Raw genomic sequence first — 19,685 nt, 5'->3', positions numbered from 1 at the left:
CCAGGGCTTTGTTCCAGTCGACACACAAGCAGAGTGTCCGAGAACAAGAGAAGATTTACTACCCATTTTAATATTTATGGATTAGTTACACATTAATGTTCTCGTGCCCCAGCGTGATTCATCAGTAAATAATTCAGTCTGCTGCTGGTGTAAAACCTGCAGTGAGCTCCAGAAGTATAGTGGCACAGTGTGTGTAGAATTATTCATGAGTTTAGACTTGAGTACAGAGTAAGTCATAAATATTAAAATATTAAATACACACGCAACTTCACAATGACTAAGAGGTTAAAGTGCAGTCTGCAAGCTGAGATAACTCCAGCAGCTTTAACAGATATTCCATTAAGAAAATATAAAAGTTGGTTTGACATTTTGAGACAAATTGTAATATTTTGCATAATATTGTTCCAATACATTTGTTTTGGGCTGAAGCATATGTTGATATTTAACACTGATGGGGAAGAAACTAAGAAATAGCTGAGTTAACTACTTGAAAATAGTGGTTCTAACTACTGTGTAAAGTACGTGTAGGCTACCTATTACTGCACTGCATTTCTTTGACACGTTTTAAATTTAAAAAAGCATAATATTAGTTAAAAAAGATTGGCTCCAGTTTGACGAACCACAACAATAAAATGCATGCATTAATGATGAAAAACATATGTAATTAAAAACCTAGAAAAGGAGCAATGAATAATAAATAACATTTTTAGTTCCAGGTTTTTATGTATTTACTTCAGTATTTCTACTATATACTTTCATGCATAGAATTAAAAGAGTTCATTTAAATAATGATGCTCAAACTCACTCAGATTGAATACTTATTTCCAATACTTCAAGTCTTTTTTTGCTTGTTTACCTTAAACTGCTTGTTCTTGTTTTTTATTGAATTAATCTTCATATTCAGTTTATAAATAGACTACTTTCACATAGGCTACTGGTTATTTAATATTTTGTTCATTATTTTCATGTTATATTGGTGTTGTTTGGGATGAAGCGAGCACGTGTATGTCCTTGTTCCTATGTCGATTGTTTCTGTTTTTTAATTTCTTTACTTAAAGGTGGGGTAGGTACTTTTGGAGAAACCAGCTCGAGTGTGCTCGAATTTGAAAATACACAACCGGCTTCCACAGATGAAATTTTTGTATGTATATAATATTGTCAAAGCATTTAATATATTCATTGCTATCGAGATGTTAAGAGCATTCCATGGAATATAACAAAAAGTGTTTCTGAAATGAATATACCCCACCTTTAAAGGTGGGGTATGTCATTTATTTAGGTAAGTTTGAGAAACCGGCTCGAGATCGCTAGAATTTGAAAATACACAACCGGAGAAAATCTGCCACTTCCTCACAGAGCCCCTCCTCCAACACACACGAACGCGCACATGACCAATGAGGGCACGAGGTAAGTTTATGCCCCGATGGCAGGCTGACAGGCAGGTAGGCCAGGGTTGTACTTTTTACAGTATTACGGCTTCTACAGATGACGTTTTTTTATGGATTTGTTGTCAAAGCACTTCAGATATTCATTGCTATCGGGATGTTAAGAGCATTCCATGGAATATAACAAAATGTGTATCTCGAGCCGGTTTCTGAAACTTACCTACCCCACCTTTAAGTTATCATTATCAATATCCATGGGCTTTAATGTTTACCATGTGCTGTACCTGAGGACCTCCGCTCCATCTCAAAAGACACTCAAACATGTTTTCATAATCTGGAGTAGTGGTTATGTCATTGTTTTCTAATAGTTTTTTTCCCAGGAGCTTTTATCCATGCTTATGTGCTTATGTTTCATGGTTCTGTATGTATGTGCATTTAATTGAGCCTTTGTCTGTGTTTATGTAAATCGGACCTATTTCCATAATAGACTCAAGTGCTCATGTTAATATGCAATGTCCTTTCTTAAACATATACACTATTGCCTCCCATTATATTCTTTAATAAATAGCCTACACGTTTTGTAGACATATAATACATTTTGTTTGAATCTTAATCTGAAAATCTGAAACTAAAGTTAGCAAATGTAATAAGCCCTGGTAAACAAGGTGCAGGCCTGCAGGAGAAGTATAAAGTCAATCATTGTGAACACTAGCTGCTGACTTACTTGTATGAATGTTTCACAACTATCTTGTGATGTTTGTTTCGTTTTGATAACTCACTGAAGATTTCCCAACGTTTGAAAAGCTTCCCTTCGGCGTTTGGCGTTATTTTTATAACACTGTCTGCCTTGTAGTATCTCTTTGTTGTTAAATGTGTCTCGATCTGAAATGCGTAGCCTATAGCACATGCTATAGCATGATGGTTGATGGAGTATGTGAAGCTTTAGACTCAGGCTTTGTTTGCTGGCCAGCAGCACTCTGCTGGTGTTGAGTCAGAGCCTCATCAAACCACAGAGTGTAAAAGTCTCCAGTAACAGCCTGGCAGGCAACTCTCCATTGATCGAGGAGCAGAGTGCCTGCTTTGCTTTTAGCGTGCTCATGGGAGGTGCCCTGCCCTGATAGTGTGTGTTTTTGTGAGCTGCAACCATGGCTGCAACCTCATAACAGATGTGTTTTATTGTTTGTTTTTTAATCTACTGAGCATATGTCATTTTCTACCACCATGTGCTGTTTGGTGGTGTAGCAGATATTGTGAATTGTAATTGCCCTTCGCTTCTCCTGGTTAGGGTTACTACAATGTTTAGGAAGTTTTTACTAAAGCCAAATTGTCCAAAGGTCAAAAACAACTGCACGCATTTAGTAAAGCTAATACAATAAAGCAACAATACAGTTTCGTGTTAGAAATCAGTGTTATTTGTGGTTGACCCATGACCTAGCGGCTGCTAGCTAAACGCTAAAGTGTGCTCAGCAATTATTATTTTTTAATTTAAGAGAACAGTTTCCACCAGTGGCTGAATTATCTGGTCTCCTCATCTAAAAAAACTAACATGATGATTCATACTAGTAGAAACACTGAATAAATTGTTTTTACATAAAACAATCAGGGTTTCCATGGTGAACAGGATGATGGTGCTACAAGCTAAATGCTAACCTTAGCTCAGCTTGTTTCTCTAATAACTGAAGATGCAGACGTCCAATGATGTCCAAAAATCTTCATCATGGTTTATGAATATTATGGTAACTTGTTGGAAATGTAAAACTCAATCAAATATAAGTAATTGTAATACATTTCTATGTGCAAATGTTACAAAATATGTCCTAGTTTATGGAGGTGAGAAATTCAAGCATTTATGTCTAATCAACTGTCTAGGCCTTCTTCTGAGAACAGCTTGTCTGCGTTTCAATTCTCCTCTTCATTTATTGAGGAGTGGTTAAGTGATAAACAACAGTAAAAATGCAGTATTTTTGTAGAAATTAAAGTATGAATATTCACACCTTAGCTTAGCTATGAATTCTCAAGAGACGCCCACAGTCCTCTTGTCAGATTCAGATGTAACAATGCATCACTGTCACAAACACTGTTGTCTGCGCTTTTTTAAAATGCAACATTACATTGATTACTTACTTAATTGTGGTTATAACGAATGATCAAATAATCAATGACGGTATCACCTTATAGTGGAGAAGAAATGTCATTAGGCTTCATCCTCTTGGGAATATGAATGTGCATAATACATTTAACAGAAATCCATTCCAATAGTTGTCACAACATCTCACCTAAAACCACAAGTTCTTTTAAATCAAGACAATCAAATAGTTATTGAGATATTTCCATCTAGACCAAAGTGTTGGACCAACAGACTGACCCCAGAGCTAAAAGTGCAACTCATTCCTCTATCACAGTGAAGATTAGGCCATTAACCCAATGTAATGATGCTGATCCATCCATTAGGAGGCTTTTGATGCTCTCCATAATACAGAATGCTTCCTCCTCACCACTTACTGACCTGCCAAAGGCTTACCGTGAGGTATGGACTGGATATGTTGCAGGAATGATTTAGGGCCCCACATATGAAACAAACAAGGCTGCATCATAAACATTACACTAAGTCAATTCATAGTATTACAGAGTGCTTGACACATGGCCCTGCCTGGGAGAAAAGTGGACGTAGTCCTTCAACATACATCATACCACATGACCACTAGCTACTTCAGAGTGAATTATTGATCCAGATATTAGACGAGGCAGCTCAAACTTAATGTGGTTTCAGCTTTGAATCTACAGAGCATCACAGGCACTCACACACTGACTCCATCTACTGCAGTTTGAGAGAGCCAATGCACTCAGTTCTGGCTACGATTACTGAGAAATATGGGTCATACTGCGGGGAAGGGAACAGCAGAAATCTTTCACATTATTTGGCCGATGCGCTGTGTTCGCACAATGCTAATTACCATGGTGAGACCTTGCTCCTAAAACTCTGTTACATAACTGATTTCCCACACGCACACGCACACGCACACACACACACACACACACACACACACACACACACACACACACACACACACACACACACACAAGTCAGTATTTATTTCAGAATTTGAAGGGAGCTCTTTTTTATTTTACATTGACCCTGGCTGCCCTCTAGTGGAAGTATCTCGCTCATTAGAACATGAGGAGCAGGATGTTTTGCATGCAGTATTAGACTTACACAGTATAATTTGAAATGCAAAATAACAATAATGTTTTAACTTTATTTATATGGCACCTGAAACAATAGAGTTTGCAAAGACAGCAAAAGCATACTCAGAAGACAAACTAACTGCAATAAGGACAAACAATATTGAGATTGCTTATTTACTTAAAAAAAACTTATTTCCCCACGTGGTATAAGTGGTACAGGTGGACATACTGCCACTGCATATGCAATCTGAATAAAGTCATAAGTATAAGTATGAAAGTGCATTGTTATTAAAGTTTGTTGCCACACTTTGTAATGGATTTAAAGGCTTTAACACTCATTTAAAATGGTAACAATGCAGCATGTGTTGTGTTCGTTGTTGCAAAGTAAAACAATACTTTAGCTTCTCCCTATGCTACTCTACTCTACTGTACTGTATAGCCTTGCGTAGTGATATAGACTTTGTGATAATGTGTTGTTGAGTATGCAGTATACTTGAAGCTATGCATCAGACTAGCTTTATCACCAGGGAGCTAGTTTACTGGCTTAACAAATAGCATACAACTAATTTTCAAGCATATAGTGCCCTGCAGTCTTTAAAATGTCACATTGCAAAAGCTGAACAAACTGTTCCCTATTGCAGCTGCATTTTTGAGAGACTGCAGCTTTCTTTCTTTCTGTCTTTCTTCTGTAAATCGTGGGTGTAGTGTGGGAGTTTAAAATGTATGCTCTTGTCAAATGGGTTTTTCTCTGTCAGCCACACATTGAATTTCCCCTCTAGGACAATAAAGGTTCTGAACTAAATTGAACTGCTTAAAATAAAAGTTAGCACTTGTCAGATTGGGATGTGAATATGTCCTGGTGGCACGACAATACGGTGACTAAATATAATCCTATGGATTTTAAACATGCTGACGTTTAACTTACATAATTGTTTGTTGCCAGTGGCAGTTTGTAGAGAACCACAACAGCAGAATCCTAGAATGGGGTGCGGGGATGTTGACCACTAACAATCAGTGAATTAAACTTTCTCAGATCTTGTACTTAAGTAAAAGTAGGAATTATCAGAGTGTAGGAATACAAGTAAAGTCCTTCATTCAAAATGTTACTCAAGTAAAAGTTTGTGCAAATTGGCCCAATTTTTAAATAATGTATGTTTAGATTATAATTATTGATGCATTAATGGGTTCTCCAAGCTGGTAAAGGTAGTGCAGCTAGTTTGAATGACTTTTTATACTGCAGGTTATGTGAAGTTACTCCAGGTGTAACTAAAGTCTGATTTAAGAGTTGATTATATTTCACATCATTAATCCAAATCTGCAAAGTAACTAAAGGTATTAAATAAATGTAGTAAAATTGCACAATTTACCTCTGAATTGTAGTGAGTAGAAGTACAAAGTAGCACAAAATGTAAATACTAAAGTTAAGTACAAGTCTCCCAAAATTGTAATTTAGAACAGTATTTGCGTAAATGTACTTAGTTACTGTACACTGTATATGGAATGATACATGATGCTTCATTTTGGTGAACTTTCATTTCAGTGCATGGCTCTCTGTGTGAGGCAGATATGGGCATAGATATGTCTCATAATTATTTGTGTGAACATAAAATAATTTGTGTGTAAATATGTGATTTGTAAATGTAAAACAACATCCACAAATGCATTTAAAAGATTTGCAAACTCACAAATACATCTCTATGCCTATAGGCAGAGTACACAAAAGAAGAGTGGGTGAAACCATAGACTGTATATAAAAAGGGTGAAACATATCGGATAAGTGATGCTCTTCCTTGGTTGTGCATAGTTTGTGTAGCAACTGCACTATCATAAGGTAGGAAAATAAAGATTATATATTTTTTTCTTCTTCAAATTAATGTATTTTGGAATATACTTGGCTAAACCTTGGACTGCGTGATTGGTTGGTGATTTGGCGGCGACCATGGGGCAGACCCTTGAAACGCCACACCTACTTAGAGTTGATATCAATTAGCTTGAGTACCTGAGTGTTAGCAGAGATAGCTAGTAAGCTAACGCCACCGCCTCCAAAAAGGCAAAAGTAATACTATCTAAAGCTAATTTGGTTTACAAAGACGCTGAACATGACTAGACAACAGGTAACATGCGTTTCACATTTATCTAGGTTAAATAGTTAATATTTGTAAAAGACGTTAGCGTTTTGCTTTGGTATTTGTGTAGCTTAGCTAATGTAATAACCGCATGGGCGACATGTCCTCAACACTTTTTGAAAGCATAACTTTTTACATGTTCTGAAATGGTTGGTGTATTTCTCGGTAACCAACTTAAACTTAAAAAAATATCATTCCTCCTTACTCTACTGACTCTAAAATTACCCCTAAACATGTTGGTTGCCTTGTTTGCCTGAAGGGAATGTTGTCTTTTTGCCTTATTTTCTTCTCAGCATAGTACCAGAATGCGTAGTTACATGTTAAATAATAATTTTAAAAAAAACCGTAATCTTTAATAATAGGGAAACTTGTGTGTAAAAAAGAAAAGAAAAAATGGTGGATCACAATAATGTGACGCACATGAATAACCGTTAACGTTGTGCTTTAGTTGTCATGGCATTAACGTCACGTTTTTATCGACCTAAAAGACTGCTAATTTTTATTTCATTTTTGGACTATATTTCGGACACTAAAACCATATCTGTGTTTCAGACATTGGGTGGCTGCCCACTGTACCAGGTCATGTTGCCATATTGGAATCTGGTGATTGAAAAAACATATCCAAGTAAGTAACGACATACTGTCATGTAAAGTAACTAAGTAGATTTACTCAAGTACTGTGCTAAAGTATACTTTTGAGGTACTTGTACATTACTTGAGTATTTCCATTTGATGCCACTTTGTACATCTACTTCACTATAATTCATAGGTAAATAATGTACTTTTTACTCCACTACATTTCACAGTCACAGTCACTTGTTTCTTTAAAACAAATGATATGCTTATATTTGACTTGAGTAACATTTTGATTGCAGGACCTCTGCATACACACTGTCAATACATAGCAGATCTTCATTTGGTTAACTTACAACATGACTTGTTTCTAACTTTTCACCTAGGTGCTACAGCAGGATACTTTGACTGAACATCATGTTTCTGTGTGGACTGTATGTTTTATGAGCTAATGTTACACACTTTTTGACCCCGGATGTATCATCTAACTGTGGTTTCTTCATCAACAGTAGTACACCGGATATTCCACCTGAACAGGTATGTGACTCTGGTATCTTCACTCAAATGTAAAAAGGCGTTATCAGTGTTGGAAATTCTATACTCTAGTATTGTACTATTTTGACATATTTGCACTTTATTTGAGTATTTTTATCTAATGCTACTTGAAATATGTAATAATAATGTTCTCTTTTATATCAAACTCAATATTCCTGGGTTTGTATACATTTAAAAAAATACTTTTTAAGAAATACTTTTTGACTTTGAGAAACTGGGATGGACATTTTTACCACTATTTACTATTTTATATCCCCAAATTAATCAATAATTAAAACATAATTTAGTTGCAGCCTACCAAATGTATGAATAAACTGTGTTGTTCATTTTACAGGTCTATATTTGAATTGGTGGAATCTCATAACTACCTGGAATTAACTGACCAAAGGCTGCTGCATTGGTACCTCTCTTTGAATTTTGAAGACAGAAAGATTATACAAGGTATGCTGGTCTTTCTCAATAATTAAAGAATCGTAAACCAAAGGGTTTTTTGATTTAGACTGTGAAGACAAAACAAGACCCTTTTTTTAAGAGGTCATCCTGGACTCTAGGGAGTTATTATGGGCATTTTTCTTAATTGTTGGTGTGTTATAAATCAGATACGTATTTTAGTAATTGATTGAACATTCATACTAGGGTCGTCATATTTTAAATGAAAACGGAAATGATATGGCAATAAAAGAGAGTAATGCCAATGGCTAATATATTATTATATAAACTTAAGAGTCTGTCTTCCCGCCTTTGTGTAAGACATTTTGATTAAATGTTGCAGCCCATTTTCATATTTAACTGTTTTCCTCTCTCCTAGACGAAGGAGGGTTGCACTGGTTCTTGGTGAAACATCCTGCCCTGGAGCTGTCTCCGCAACATGTTTATGTGAAGCGTAAGTCTGTGGAAATATCATATTTTAATAGCTGTGCACAGACCGAATATTAAGTACAGGTTTTATTCACAATGCAGATTGTCATAGTGTCATACCTGCGCTGCCAACCATGACATCCAGCAGGCCTACGCATGTCTCACCGTAAGTACAGTGAATACTAAGACATTTCATCAAATGAATGAAGGTTTTATCGTTTTTACAGTGATTTATTATTAATGCTGTTTTGTTTTCAGATCTACATCAGCAACAGCAAGAACCGGTAACTTACAGACCTCATACACTACCAGCATTTCACTTTTATTTACCGTTTTAAAGTCATTGACATAAAAGTCATAAGGAATAATTGGAAAGAAACATTTGTCCAAGGCTTGGTTCTTGAAAAGATATTTAGTCACATTAATTCTAAAAACTCAACTCCCATACTATATAAGGTTTAATCTCTTTATCATAATGTTTGTTTGCTCCTGTACACATCTAGACTTGGAGATGCTTCCCAATGTGAGAGACCCTTTATCCCATCTTGGCGACAGCAGCAGCGGAGATGGATCAGAAAAACGCCAACATGAGGAAACCTTGCGCACCGAACCGCTCCTCCACACGCAGGAAAGCTACCAAGCAGCTTTCAGCAAGTTGTACTCACAGGAAGCAACCTATCAGAGGGTACGAACTTCCTGTATGTCTTTATAAAGTTATAACACTCATGTAGTCAGAGGTGGGAAGTAACTAACCTAAAGTGTTTTGCCAATAAATACTCCTTCCGGCACTGGGTGTAGTCATGAAAGGCAGAATGAGTTGGTTGTGTAGGGGTGTCTGTATCTGCAGGCGGCTTGTCCTCTGCTTACGTTTTGTTATTTTCCTGTGTTTTTGACATTTCCTGGCATCGATGTTAAAAACCAGGTGTAGGAAAAGCATGCATCCAAGAGGAAGCTAGGAAAACAGAGGACATCGTGCCAATAAATGCAAATGTAGTGCGGCAAAAACATAAATTCAGCTCGTTCCAAAAAGAGATTGAATCTATAGTTGGAGTCTACCCGCCGGCGAGAACCGTAGCTCTTGTTTCGTTGAGGAGGAAGTGCAAACTTCTGAACATTCCTACTCACTCTGTCTTGGCTGTTTCGTGGTTGTAAATGCTAAATTCCTTCGGGCAAAAAGATTAATGCAGGCTTTTTTGAAGGAGTCATCCCATCTATATGAACAACGTCCATCAAGGCCGATGTCCAGCAGCTTAGCCGTATGCAAAGTTCCAGCAGACCTGGCCAACTTATCTCTGGACATGGATCTGGAAAGAAGAAGCCGACCGTGGGGAGAGCCTGAGCCGAAGAGCCAGATGTCGTTGTCCCAAGGCCCGAGTGCTCATGACACGCATGCTGGAGTCAGTCCATCACAGTGAGTATGAATCTTGTGTCTGACACAACGTGACATTTGTTCATATCTTGCAGCTCAACCATACCCATCTAAGCTCTTTTTCTATTTAGCTTGACGTGTCTGGATTTCATAGTTATATAGCTCGAGGTTAAATTAGGGATTGGTGTGACGGAAGCACATCTTTTGTATTTGTAACCCTACTTGCCAAAAAACCCGATACTCATTGCTTCGTGTTACAGATCAGAATGGCCAAATATTGAAAAAGCCTCTCCTGATTGTTACAGTGTTAGTGTTCAGATGGATGGCACAGAGTACACTGACAGGAGCGTCATCCAGTCAGACGGACAGGCCATCCCTCCTCTGGTTGAGGAAAGCAGCACAAATGAAGGATGCTTTGAAGATCAAAGTAACATCTTCCACAGCATCATGGAGAACGATGAGAGCATACTCTCCTATGAAACCAGTCGAGATATGAAAGCTCATAACGACGGGCTGCACTCAGTTGATGGAGAAGCTCTGGCAGCCAGCAGTGACACCTGGAAGACTGCAGAGAAGCACATCTCCTCTCCACCACGGGTTACTACCTGTGACGTGATGGTTGGCCCTGAGAGGCCACTGTGCACGTCAGCCGACACCCAAACTACGGGTCCAGAAGCAGCTGACAAACATATCAACACTGAAGTCCATATGGTCGATCTGGACTCATTAGTAAAGGTAATGATCAAACTAAAGAGCAGTTATTATAATAGCTTGAACAAAATGTAACATAACCTATTTAAACATTTGGCTTTCAGGCATTTACCAAACTCAAGGGAAGAGAGAAAAGGTACGAGACGCAGTCCAACACTAACCGTGGGCATTTCTTCCACAGTAGTTGTTGAAGCCATTTTGCATATCTACCTTATTTATATAATTAATGTTTTGTAATTATATTATGCAGAGGATGTTATGGATATCCCCGTGTTCATTATTGATATTGACGATCACTGAATTAAAGTGACGTCACATATAGGCGTGGTTTTGGGCCTTTCATTTAGGACAGGTCCTCACAATGTCCCACCGCGTGAGAGAAACCGCATGGTGCTCTCGGCATGATACGAGATATCCGTAATACGCTGCATGGCTTCAACTCTTATCTGTTTTAAAATGGACTATTTTCTCAGTTTTCTTCAAATATACGGATGGCAATGGATCATTAATGTGGATGTGTGTTGATTTTCCGACTGCTCCATAACAGTAGTACTATTAGCTTTAATTATATACATATTTTTCCAGTTTGGCTTGTAAACTGAGAAAGGAACGTGAGTATTCGCGGCGTGCGGACCTGAGCTTCCTGGCCCTGCAGTACAGCATGTGCAGACAGCACTGCTCCACCCTGAACGAGTCCTCCGCTGAGGGAGGCCTGCTCGCCCCACAGTAAGGACACATCAATAATAGCTTACCAGAGTTTTCCTTTTTCAAGATTCAAAGGCTTAATTGTCGTCATGCACGACCCACATACAGTTGTGGTCAAAAGTTGACATACACTTGTAAAGAACATGCATTTCATGACAGTATTGACTTTGCAATAATTTCTACAACTCTTATTTTTCTAATAGAAATGTTGCTGTATGTGTATTTTTGACCCAGTAGATTTGATCACATTTTCAGAAGACCCATTATAAAGTCATAAAAGAACCAAACTTCATGATTTAAGTTCAAGTAGTATGTGCTCCAATCACTCTATCACAGAATAACAAGAGTTGTAGAAATGATTGAAAAGTCAAGACTGTCATTAAATACATGTTCTTTACAAGTGTATGTCAACTTTTGACCACAACTGCAGTGTAGATATGGTGTTGACAATCTTAAGTCCCAAGCTCCTCCTACAATGCAACATAATATATAAGATATAAAACAAATGTGAAAAAAAGTGCAAGATTATGTTACAAGTAAAGCAGATAAAGCAAACTGTAAATGTCAGAACAAAATAACCAGAGAATGTTGTGACCAAGTAAATGCAGAATGTACAATTGAATTACTGAGCAGTGGAATAAAGTACAGTTTATTGTAGTAATACAAACATGGTGGGAAGCAACCAGACGAACGCTTCAGGCAGTTAACGTGTGCCGGATTGCTCTTGTGTTATCCCTTCTCTCTGTCGGCCCAGGAACCCTCACCCTGCACACATTGCTACTGTGCTGCAACAACTGGAGTGTGACTATAAAGCGATGCGGGATCAGATCCTGGCAGGCGTCCCTCTGGAGCAGCTGAAGCCTCTCTCTGTTGATTCTGAGAAGACCACCACGAGTTACATCCCTGCTCAGGTGAGACTCAGCCTGCTAACCCTATAAAGGCCATCTATCTTAAAAATGTTTGTCATGTCATATGTTATAACCCCAGCTGTGATAGGAATGACTTAATGCTCTGTTGTCCCTGTTTAGATGGTTGCTGATGTTCCATCAGGGTATGTCACAGACGTGCATGTGTGTGTGAAGGTATTCAATTTGAACAGTTTAGCTTTGACTAGACGCCCTGGATGCTCTAATGTGTTTGTTTCTGATCCCAAGGAGCTCCCAGGAGCTGCAGAAACATGACTCCTCACCAACTGAAGACACTGCATGTCCTGATGATCAAATCAGAAGTGAATGCCAGGTATGCGTGCACACACTACAGGGCACATTTACAAAAGGGTTGGTAGACTTGCACATATGAGACCCCATGAGCAATAGTGGCAGCAGCAATGACAAATAGCATTGATGGCCCCAATGAACAGATTATGGCCTTTGTTATGTTTTGAAACCAAGCAAGTGAGAACATTTCAAGTGAGTTAAAAGTGCAATCCTGAAATATCTCATACAGTCCAAAGTGGACTATGGCAAAGAAAAGCACAACAGCTTCAAAGCTGTACTGATAAAAGAAATGAGAACATTTTGTAAATCAAGGCACATATTATTTGAACCAGCTCATGGTTTGAAATGGCAAACATTGAAAAGCAAAAGTATTATTAAAACCATGTAGCCTACTAAACATCACCTTGGTCCCATCATATACTCTGGGAAGAGAATATTTACTGTGCTTGAAAACTGGATCACATCATCATGTGAGGTTGACTTTGTGACCTGGAGATCATTTCAGCTGCAACATCAGCTCGTTGATAAGCTTGGGATATGAGATAGTTTTGTAGCCATTCGTGATGAAGGCATCTGTGCTATTGGATGCATTATGTTTGACCCAACATTTCTACAGGCATGGCAGAATATGGCACTATTTTCACATATTCTAGCCCTTGTCTATTTGTATACCACGAGCTGCAAAATGACCACCTAACCCCACTGTACAGGCGGGTACTTGTTTAGATCTACCTGGGCAGGCTCTGTTTTGCCGTGGTATCCTGGCTCGCACCTGCGGGCCGCAGAGGGGCGGCGGTGTTTCGAGAGACGAAGAGTGCTGCTCCGGGGGCGAGGGCAGCGAGTCAGGCGGGAGTAAGCTAGTGTCCACAACGGAGGGTCACGTGATGTCCCCATCCGACCTGTTGCTACGGTCTGCAGTAGATTGAACAGTAGAACAGTGTTGCTGGCGTTTAGTGATGGTTGCTTTAACCATGTTCGTATAAATGATTATCCACAGATGTGTGTCACTGCTGAGGAAGCGCTTTGGAAATGATGCACGCGCAGCGGAGCAGGTCACGCGCACCTGACACAATTTGTTGTTAGTATTTTTCGCACCGTTCTCTTTTTTGAATAGAGGGTGAATAACATTCAACTGCCCCGAAGATCCCGACGCGAAGCCTGAAGGGTAAACACCAGGTTTACTAATCTACCCGCACAAGTTGTCTGGTGTCGGAATGTCTCGCTATGTTAGTACATTGTTAAAAAACAAAACACCATTTCATTTCGGGTTGAAATGTGTTGTAACTGCGTTACTGAGCTTTGTAACATTTCATTAGTAATGCTGTAACGAAGTAATGTAATATATTACTGTAACTCTGTTACTTTTGTAACTTTTGTTGCGTTACACCCAACACTGGAAACTGAACTACACTTAATGGTCGTCATGGCCAGACTTTACACTGATGATTGCAGCAGTGATTGGAGCCATGTGAAGGCGCCATGTTCCAATCACACTCATGCAATCTGGGATTTAGTGACAGGATGCAAAGACAGACCTGAAGGATGACGTAAATATAAATACACTTAATGGGTGTGTTAGCGATGTTGTATCATTGGCATAATATGTTCCGGTCCTTTGGATGCGGCGGGTAGGTTCACAATGACGCTCTGTTCATGGTGTTATCAGCAATCCGTTCTTTGTGGAGTCTCCGCTGACACATTTCATCCTCATCAGTTTGACCATCTTTGATGTTTTGTTTTCATTTCTTCGCCAGCAGAGTAACAATGAGGAAAAACACATGAAGAAGGAGAACAGCGCGGCTGTCGCCCAGGATAGAGATGCTGCCCATAATGCACACAAGCCAGAAGAAAAGCAGACACGTAAAAAGCAGGAGCTCCCTTCTAACGTTTAATAAATCCCATGATCATTAACGTGTTAATCAGAAGATGTGCCATTCTCCGTGTGAGCAGCAGCCGCATGTAAAGATGTCAGCACATTGGAGGCGTGGTTCGATGCTGAAGAAGACCTGCAGCCTGCAGCAGCAGCTGCTGAGACCGAGCCGGACCCTACGGTGATCCCAACAGATCAGACCAGTGGTGAGAGATCAGGGATGGAAGTCAAAGCTTTACAGCTGCACATTTCCATCAGGTTTTTAAATACATTTGGGATCAAATCCTTAGTGGAGAATTTGTGTTACCCACAGAATCCAGCAGCAAGGAAGTGGAGAGCTCGGTCCTCTATGTTTCCAACCTGCCCAGTAACGCCTCAGAGGTGAGGCTCGGCTGCCGACTGCACACATTACCATTTAAAGCAGTGCTCATAAGAACAAATGCTATTATAGTTGTCATATGTTGTTTAATATTGATTTGTTAGACATGTTTTATTAGCAAGTCAGACCTTGTAATGTTATGGCCTTGTATTACAGAGGTGTAGCCACCAGGGGGCGGTACAGGCTTTAACTGACTCTTGTTTTTCCCAGTGTGATGTGATGCAGTGGTTTGAGAAATACCATGCCTCTGAAGTCAGCATCTCTGCTCTAAAGAACGATTTGAGGTGAGCGCCTGCTCTGAAGAACATATATATATATTGCAACACACACACACGTTGTTCTTGTCATGCATTCATCCGATTTATGTGTGGTTGCATGAAGAAGAACACAATGTTCTACAGCTGTAATTGTGTTATGTTATGCTTGAAATCAGAATCAATGAATGTTTATTTATACAGCCCAATATCACAAATATTACATTTGTCTCGGACTTCACAGTGTGTACAGAATATCAGTATGGCAATACGACACCCTCTGTCCTTAGAGCCTCACATCGTACAAGGAATCAAGTTTATTGCCAAGTACGTCAACACATACAAGGAGTTCGCTGTGGTGTATGGTGATGTAAACTTAAACAACATTCAGGGGGTCCGCGGGGTCTTAAAAAGTAATAAAAGTTGATCAATGAATTTAGCGAAAATTAAGGCTATTAAAAAGTATTAAACGGCATTTTCCAAGGTATTAAATGTTGTAGCTTGTTTTCAATAAGTATATAAATGGTCCAAAGAGGTTGTATTCCACAGTCTGCCTGAATGTAGTCATGGCGTAGGTGTGTCGTGTGATTCTGTGGAGTTTATTCACGGCATCTCGTTGGGTTTGACGTTATCTGAACAGGACATCGCACGCTCACTGCTTGATAGCGCGAAGCTCCGTTTACGCCGGTTGCTAAGCAACATCGTAATGGGGAAATGCAAGTCTGCGTCCAAATGGTTGGAAGATAAGGAGGAAGGACCATCAATACTGTATGTAGTCAATGTGAGGTAAAGTGTGTCGCCAAGGTAACCGGTTAGAACTCAAAGTGGCGATGAGGTCTTAAAACGTATGGAAAAGGTCTTAAGAGGTATTACATTTGACTTCAGGATTCCTGCATACACCCTGACATAACAAAATACGTTGTAAAAAAATATAACGATTTAACATTCAAAAATAATAAAGATGAGTATTTACACCACATTTGAATATACTAAGAACAATGAATATATGACAACCTGCAGTGTATTCATAAGTCCTTCGTCAGTTGGGTAAGTGAATATTTTCTTGCAGTCAGTGTAACATGTCCCTCTTTGTTCTGTAGAGTTGCCATAGTGATGATAAGTGGAGCCCAATCTGCCGAGGCTGCAGTGAGAGAGCTGAATGGCAGCAGCATGCACGGCCATGCTCTACATGTGGAGCACATCAACAGAGCCAGGGATGAGACCCAGGACCAGGCCTCGGGCACCGTGAGGGGGCCGGAGTCCGCCCCAACACAAACATCCAAGTCTGACTCCAGCAGCGCAGACAGAAAGGTGAACAGTTCAATGATGTTCACTTTATGTAGACAAACTGATGATTGTAAGAAACGATGAAGTAAAAATGATAGGATCTTAATGTCCGCCTCTTTTAATTGTCTACTGGACATGCTGTGCAAATGATGAACATTATTGATGCTTATTTCTTCATTTGGAGCTGACCAACAGAAACAGCTGCTTTAAATGTAATGTGTGTCTCCCTGTGTATCGTGTGCCCAGAGCTAAAACAATAATCATTAATACAACAATAATAATAAAGAATGGATCAATCTTTCATAAATGTTTCAAGTATAAAGCAGGCATGAGAATCACTCACCTTTCGGCGAAATTCGCCGTTTTGAATCCAAAATAGGTCGTTTGTGTGATTCATGTAGATCTGCAATAAAAATATTTTTGGGGTATGGGGGGGGTCTGGGACCCGGAGTAATCTGCGGCCGCGAGCTGTTATGTGCCATCATGACACGCATGGTGTTCTTTTTTTATATATTATAATGCAGCGCGAGCTGTGTGCTCGAGTCTTCCTGCCTGTCGGCTCTGCTGCTCCGCGATGAGGGTCTAGCTTCAGCAGCCACATTAGCTACGGGTGCGTTCGTTAATATTAACTGTGTGGTCCGGAGTCACTGTGGCACAGACTGGACCGCTGGTGAACAGCTGTTAGAACGGGCCGTTCAGGTGTTCAGAGCAGAGCGTGATGTGCACTGAAAAGTTTTTCTGTCGCAATATTATCGTTGAGCTAGCTAGCTAGCATACATTGTCACTATCTGCTAACGTTAGCTTTAGCCTTCGTTTTCTAATAGGTTTTTTTTCATAGGCTATAAACAGAGGTGGTATAAGTATAGATCTTGTACTTGAGTAAAAGTAGAAGTACTCAGATCTTGTACTAGAGTAAAAGTAGAAGTACTCAGATCTTGTACTTGATTAAAAGCAGAAATACTCAGATCTTGTACTTGAGAGTAAAAGTAGAAGTACTCAGATCTTATACTTGATTAAAAGTAGAAGTACTCAGATCTTGTACTTGATTAAAAGCAGAAATACTCAGATCTTGTACTTGAGTAAAAGTAGAAGTACTCAGGTCTTGTACTTGAGTAAAAGTAGAAGTACCAGAGTGTAGGAATACTCTGTTAGTAAAAGTACTGCATTCAAAATGTTCCTCGAGTAAAAGTAGAAAAGTATTCTCATCAAAATATAGTGAAAGTAGTCGTTGTGCAGATTGGTCCATTTCAGAATAATATATATGATATGTTTTATAATGATTGATCATGAAAGTGTTCTCAGAGCTGGTGAAGGTGCAGCTAGTTTGAATGGCTTTGTAGACTGCAGGGTAGCTGGTGGATTTACTCCAGGTGGAACTAAAGTCTGATTCAACACTTGATTAGATTTCACATCATTCATCCACATCTGTGAAGTAACTAAAGGTATTAATACATGTAGTGGAGGAAAAGTACACCATTTACCTCTGAACTGTAGTGGAGAAGAAGTACAAAGTAGCAAAACATTGAAATACTTAAATAAAGTACAAGTATCTCAAAATTGTACCCAAGTATAGTACTTCAGTTTATGAATTTAGTTACTTTACACCAAATGCCATAAAGATAGAAAGACTCAGCCTTGAACAGAGGCATGACAATAGATTGCTCAACAGTGCTGCCAAAATTATAAACTGACTGCTCCACAATTAAAATAAATGCTTTTATATATTTCTATTAGATGTGACTCTTTAGCATTTCTGTTATTATTAACACTGCTTTAGTTGTTTTGACTGCTAAAATCCTGTTATTCCTCATTTTAAAGCCGATATTCCGTGGGGTCGGGGGGCTCGGGTCCTTGTCACCTTTTCCATACCTGATGAGTTTGCATCCCTGATAATACTTAGTAAGGAGGTCATAATATTTTTGACTCATGGCTGAAGTTAAGTTTCTCCAGCTCTCCCCAGGTTGGCAAAAAAATGCATCTCAAAATGCATCAGATTGATGCTTTAAAATATGGAATATTGAAAATGTTCTTCCGGGGGAGCATGCCCCCGGACCCCCCTAGAGGGATAATATCCTTCTCACCTTTTTCACCCCTGACCCGTTTTCATGCCTGATAAAGGAAAATGTTCTCAGTTTCTGACATTTTATAGACAAAACTATGATGAATACAAACATTAATCGCTGCCTTACAAATCAAATATATTTGTGGTTTTTATATAATTTATTATTTTACACGATCCTGAAAGTTTAAACAGCTGTATATGTCTTTGATCCCTCCCTCTCTGCAGCTGATCAGTCAGCCGCCGCTGAGCTCCAGGAGGGTGGTGTGCGTCTCGCCCACATTGAAGGGAACCATGGTGCAGGAGAACTACTGCACCATGGGAGGCTTCAACACCCTGATGACGGAGCTCACTCAGCGCCACCAGGGCGTCTCCAGGCAGAGGTTTGTGGACGCTCTGCTGCAGCTGAAGGCCAAACACAAGGGCGTCCTCTGCGGCCTGCCGCTCCGCACCATCAGGGAGATGACCTCTGACCTCATCACCGGGCCAGAGAGCGCCACACAGCAATGAGGAAGCAGTCTTTACAGTTATTTGTTTAAAAAGCATCATAAAATCTCCAGTTTGTTCTTTAAAACTCGAGTAGTTCAGAGGGAGACATTCACCTCAAGGAGTTGGGTTTTCTTGAAAAGATTTGTTTTTGTCATTTCCAGTTTAGTTGTATATTCAAAAGATGCTTCATAGAAAGTTCTAGTTATTTATTTGGCATACAGTTACTTGCATACCGTTTTATATGCATCAGCTTTGTTTGTATTTGATGTCCTCTTGCTTTGCTTGTATTTGATGTCCTCTTGCTTTGCTTGTATTTGATGAGCTCTATCAATAAAAAGGACACAACATTTGCCCATCTTAAACTTTGTTGTTAGCCCTGCTCTGTTTATTGGATGAACCACTCTAACGTGAGGAGACAAAGGGACTAGTGACAAAATGTGAAGTGCTGAATCTTCATTTGAAAAGTAAAAGCCGGTGAATCTGCCTCCCTTTGAATCATGCTGTAATTCGTCCTTTAGATGATACTAGATATGGCTACATTCACACCCTGCTAGTTTTGGTGCTCAATTCAGATTTATTTTTGTTCGGATGCCGCTGTGGTCTCGACACACCTGGAAGCATCTCCTTCTCGTGTTGCCGTCTCCCCTCCATCTCATCCCCGG

The 19,685-nt window shown here is 39.4% G+C and overlaps 1 protein-coding gene across 3 annotated transcripts; it reads left to right on the top strand.

Moving 5' to 3' along the window:
- The first annotated feature begins 6,557 nt into the window (after positions 1-6,557).
- On the top strand, positions 6,558-19,389 carry rbm44 (RNA binding motif protein 44). Of its 3 annotated transcripts, none has more exons than XM_071207039.1 (21): positions 6,558-6,685; positions 7,250-7,322; positions 7,780-7,807; positions 8,160-8,266; positions 8,634-8,708; positions 8,786-8,849; positions 8,942-8,967; positions 9,187-9,368; positions 9,883-10,094; positions 10,358-10,787; positions 10,868-10,899; positions 11,349-11,489; positions 12,223-12,379; positions 12,497-12,519; positions 12,623-12,707; positions 14,440-14,545; positions 14,636-14,761; positions 14,869-14,936; positions 15,145-15,218; positions 16,289-16,499; positions 18,763-19,389. In XM_071207039.1, the coding sequence occupies exons 1-21, from the start codon at positions 6,671-6,673 to the stop codon at positions 19,042-19,044; spliced, it is 2,517 nt and encodes an 838-aa protein (XP_071063140.1). In that variant the 5' UTR covers positions 6,558-6,670; the 3' UTR covers positions 19,045-19,389. The 3 variants fall into 3 exon arrangements, with proteins under 3 accessions (XP_071063140.1, XP_071063139.1, XP_033966161.1); XM_071207038.1 differs by having other exon boundaries at positions 10,313-10,787; positions 14,443-14,545; XM_034110270.1 differs by having other exon boundaries at positions 10,313-10,787.
- Positions 19,390-19,685: the final 296 nt, after the last annotated feature.

This window comes from Pseudochaenichthys georgianus, chromosome 21, assembly GCF_902827115.2.
Source record: "Pseudochaenichthys georgianus chromosome 21, fPseGeo1.2, whole genome shotgun sequence".
Taxonomy (NCBI): domain Eukaryota; kingdom Metazoa; phylum Chordata; class Actinopteri; order Perciformes; family Channichthyidae; genus Pseudochaenichthys; species Pseudochaenichthys georgianus.
This window is presented reverse-complemented; position numbering and strand designations above follow the sequence as displayed.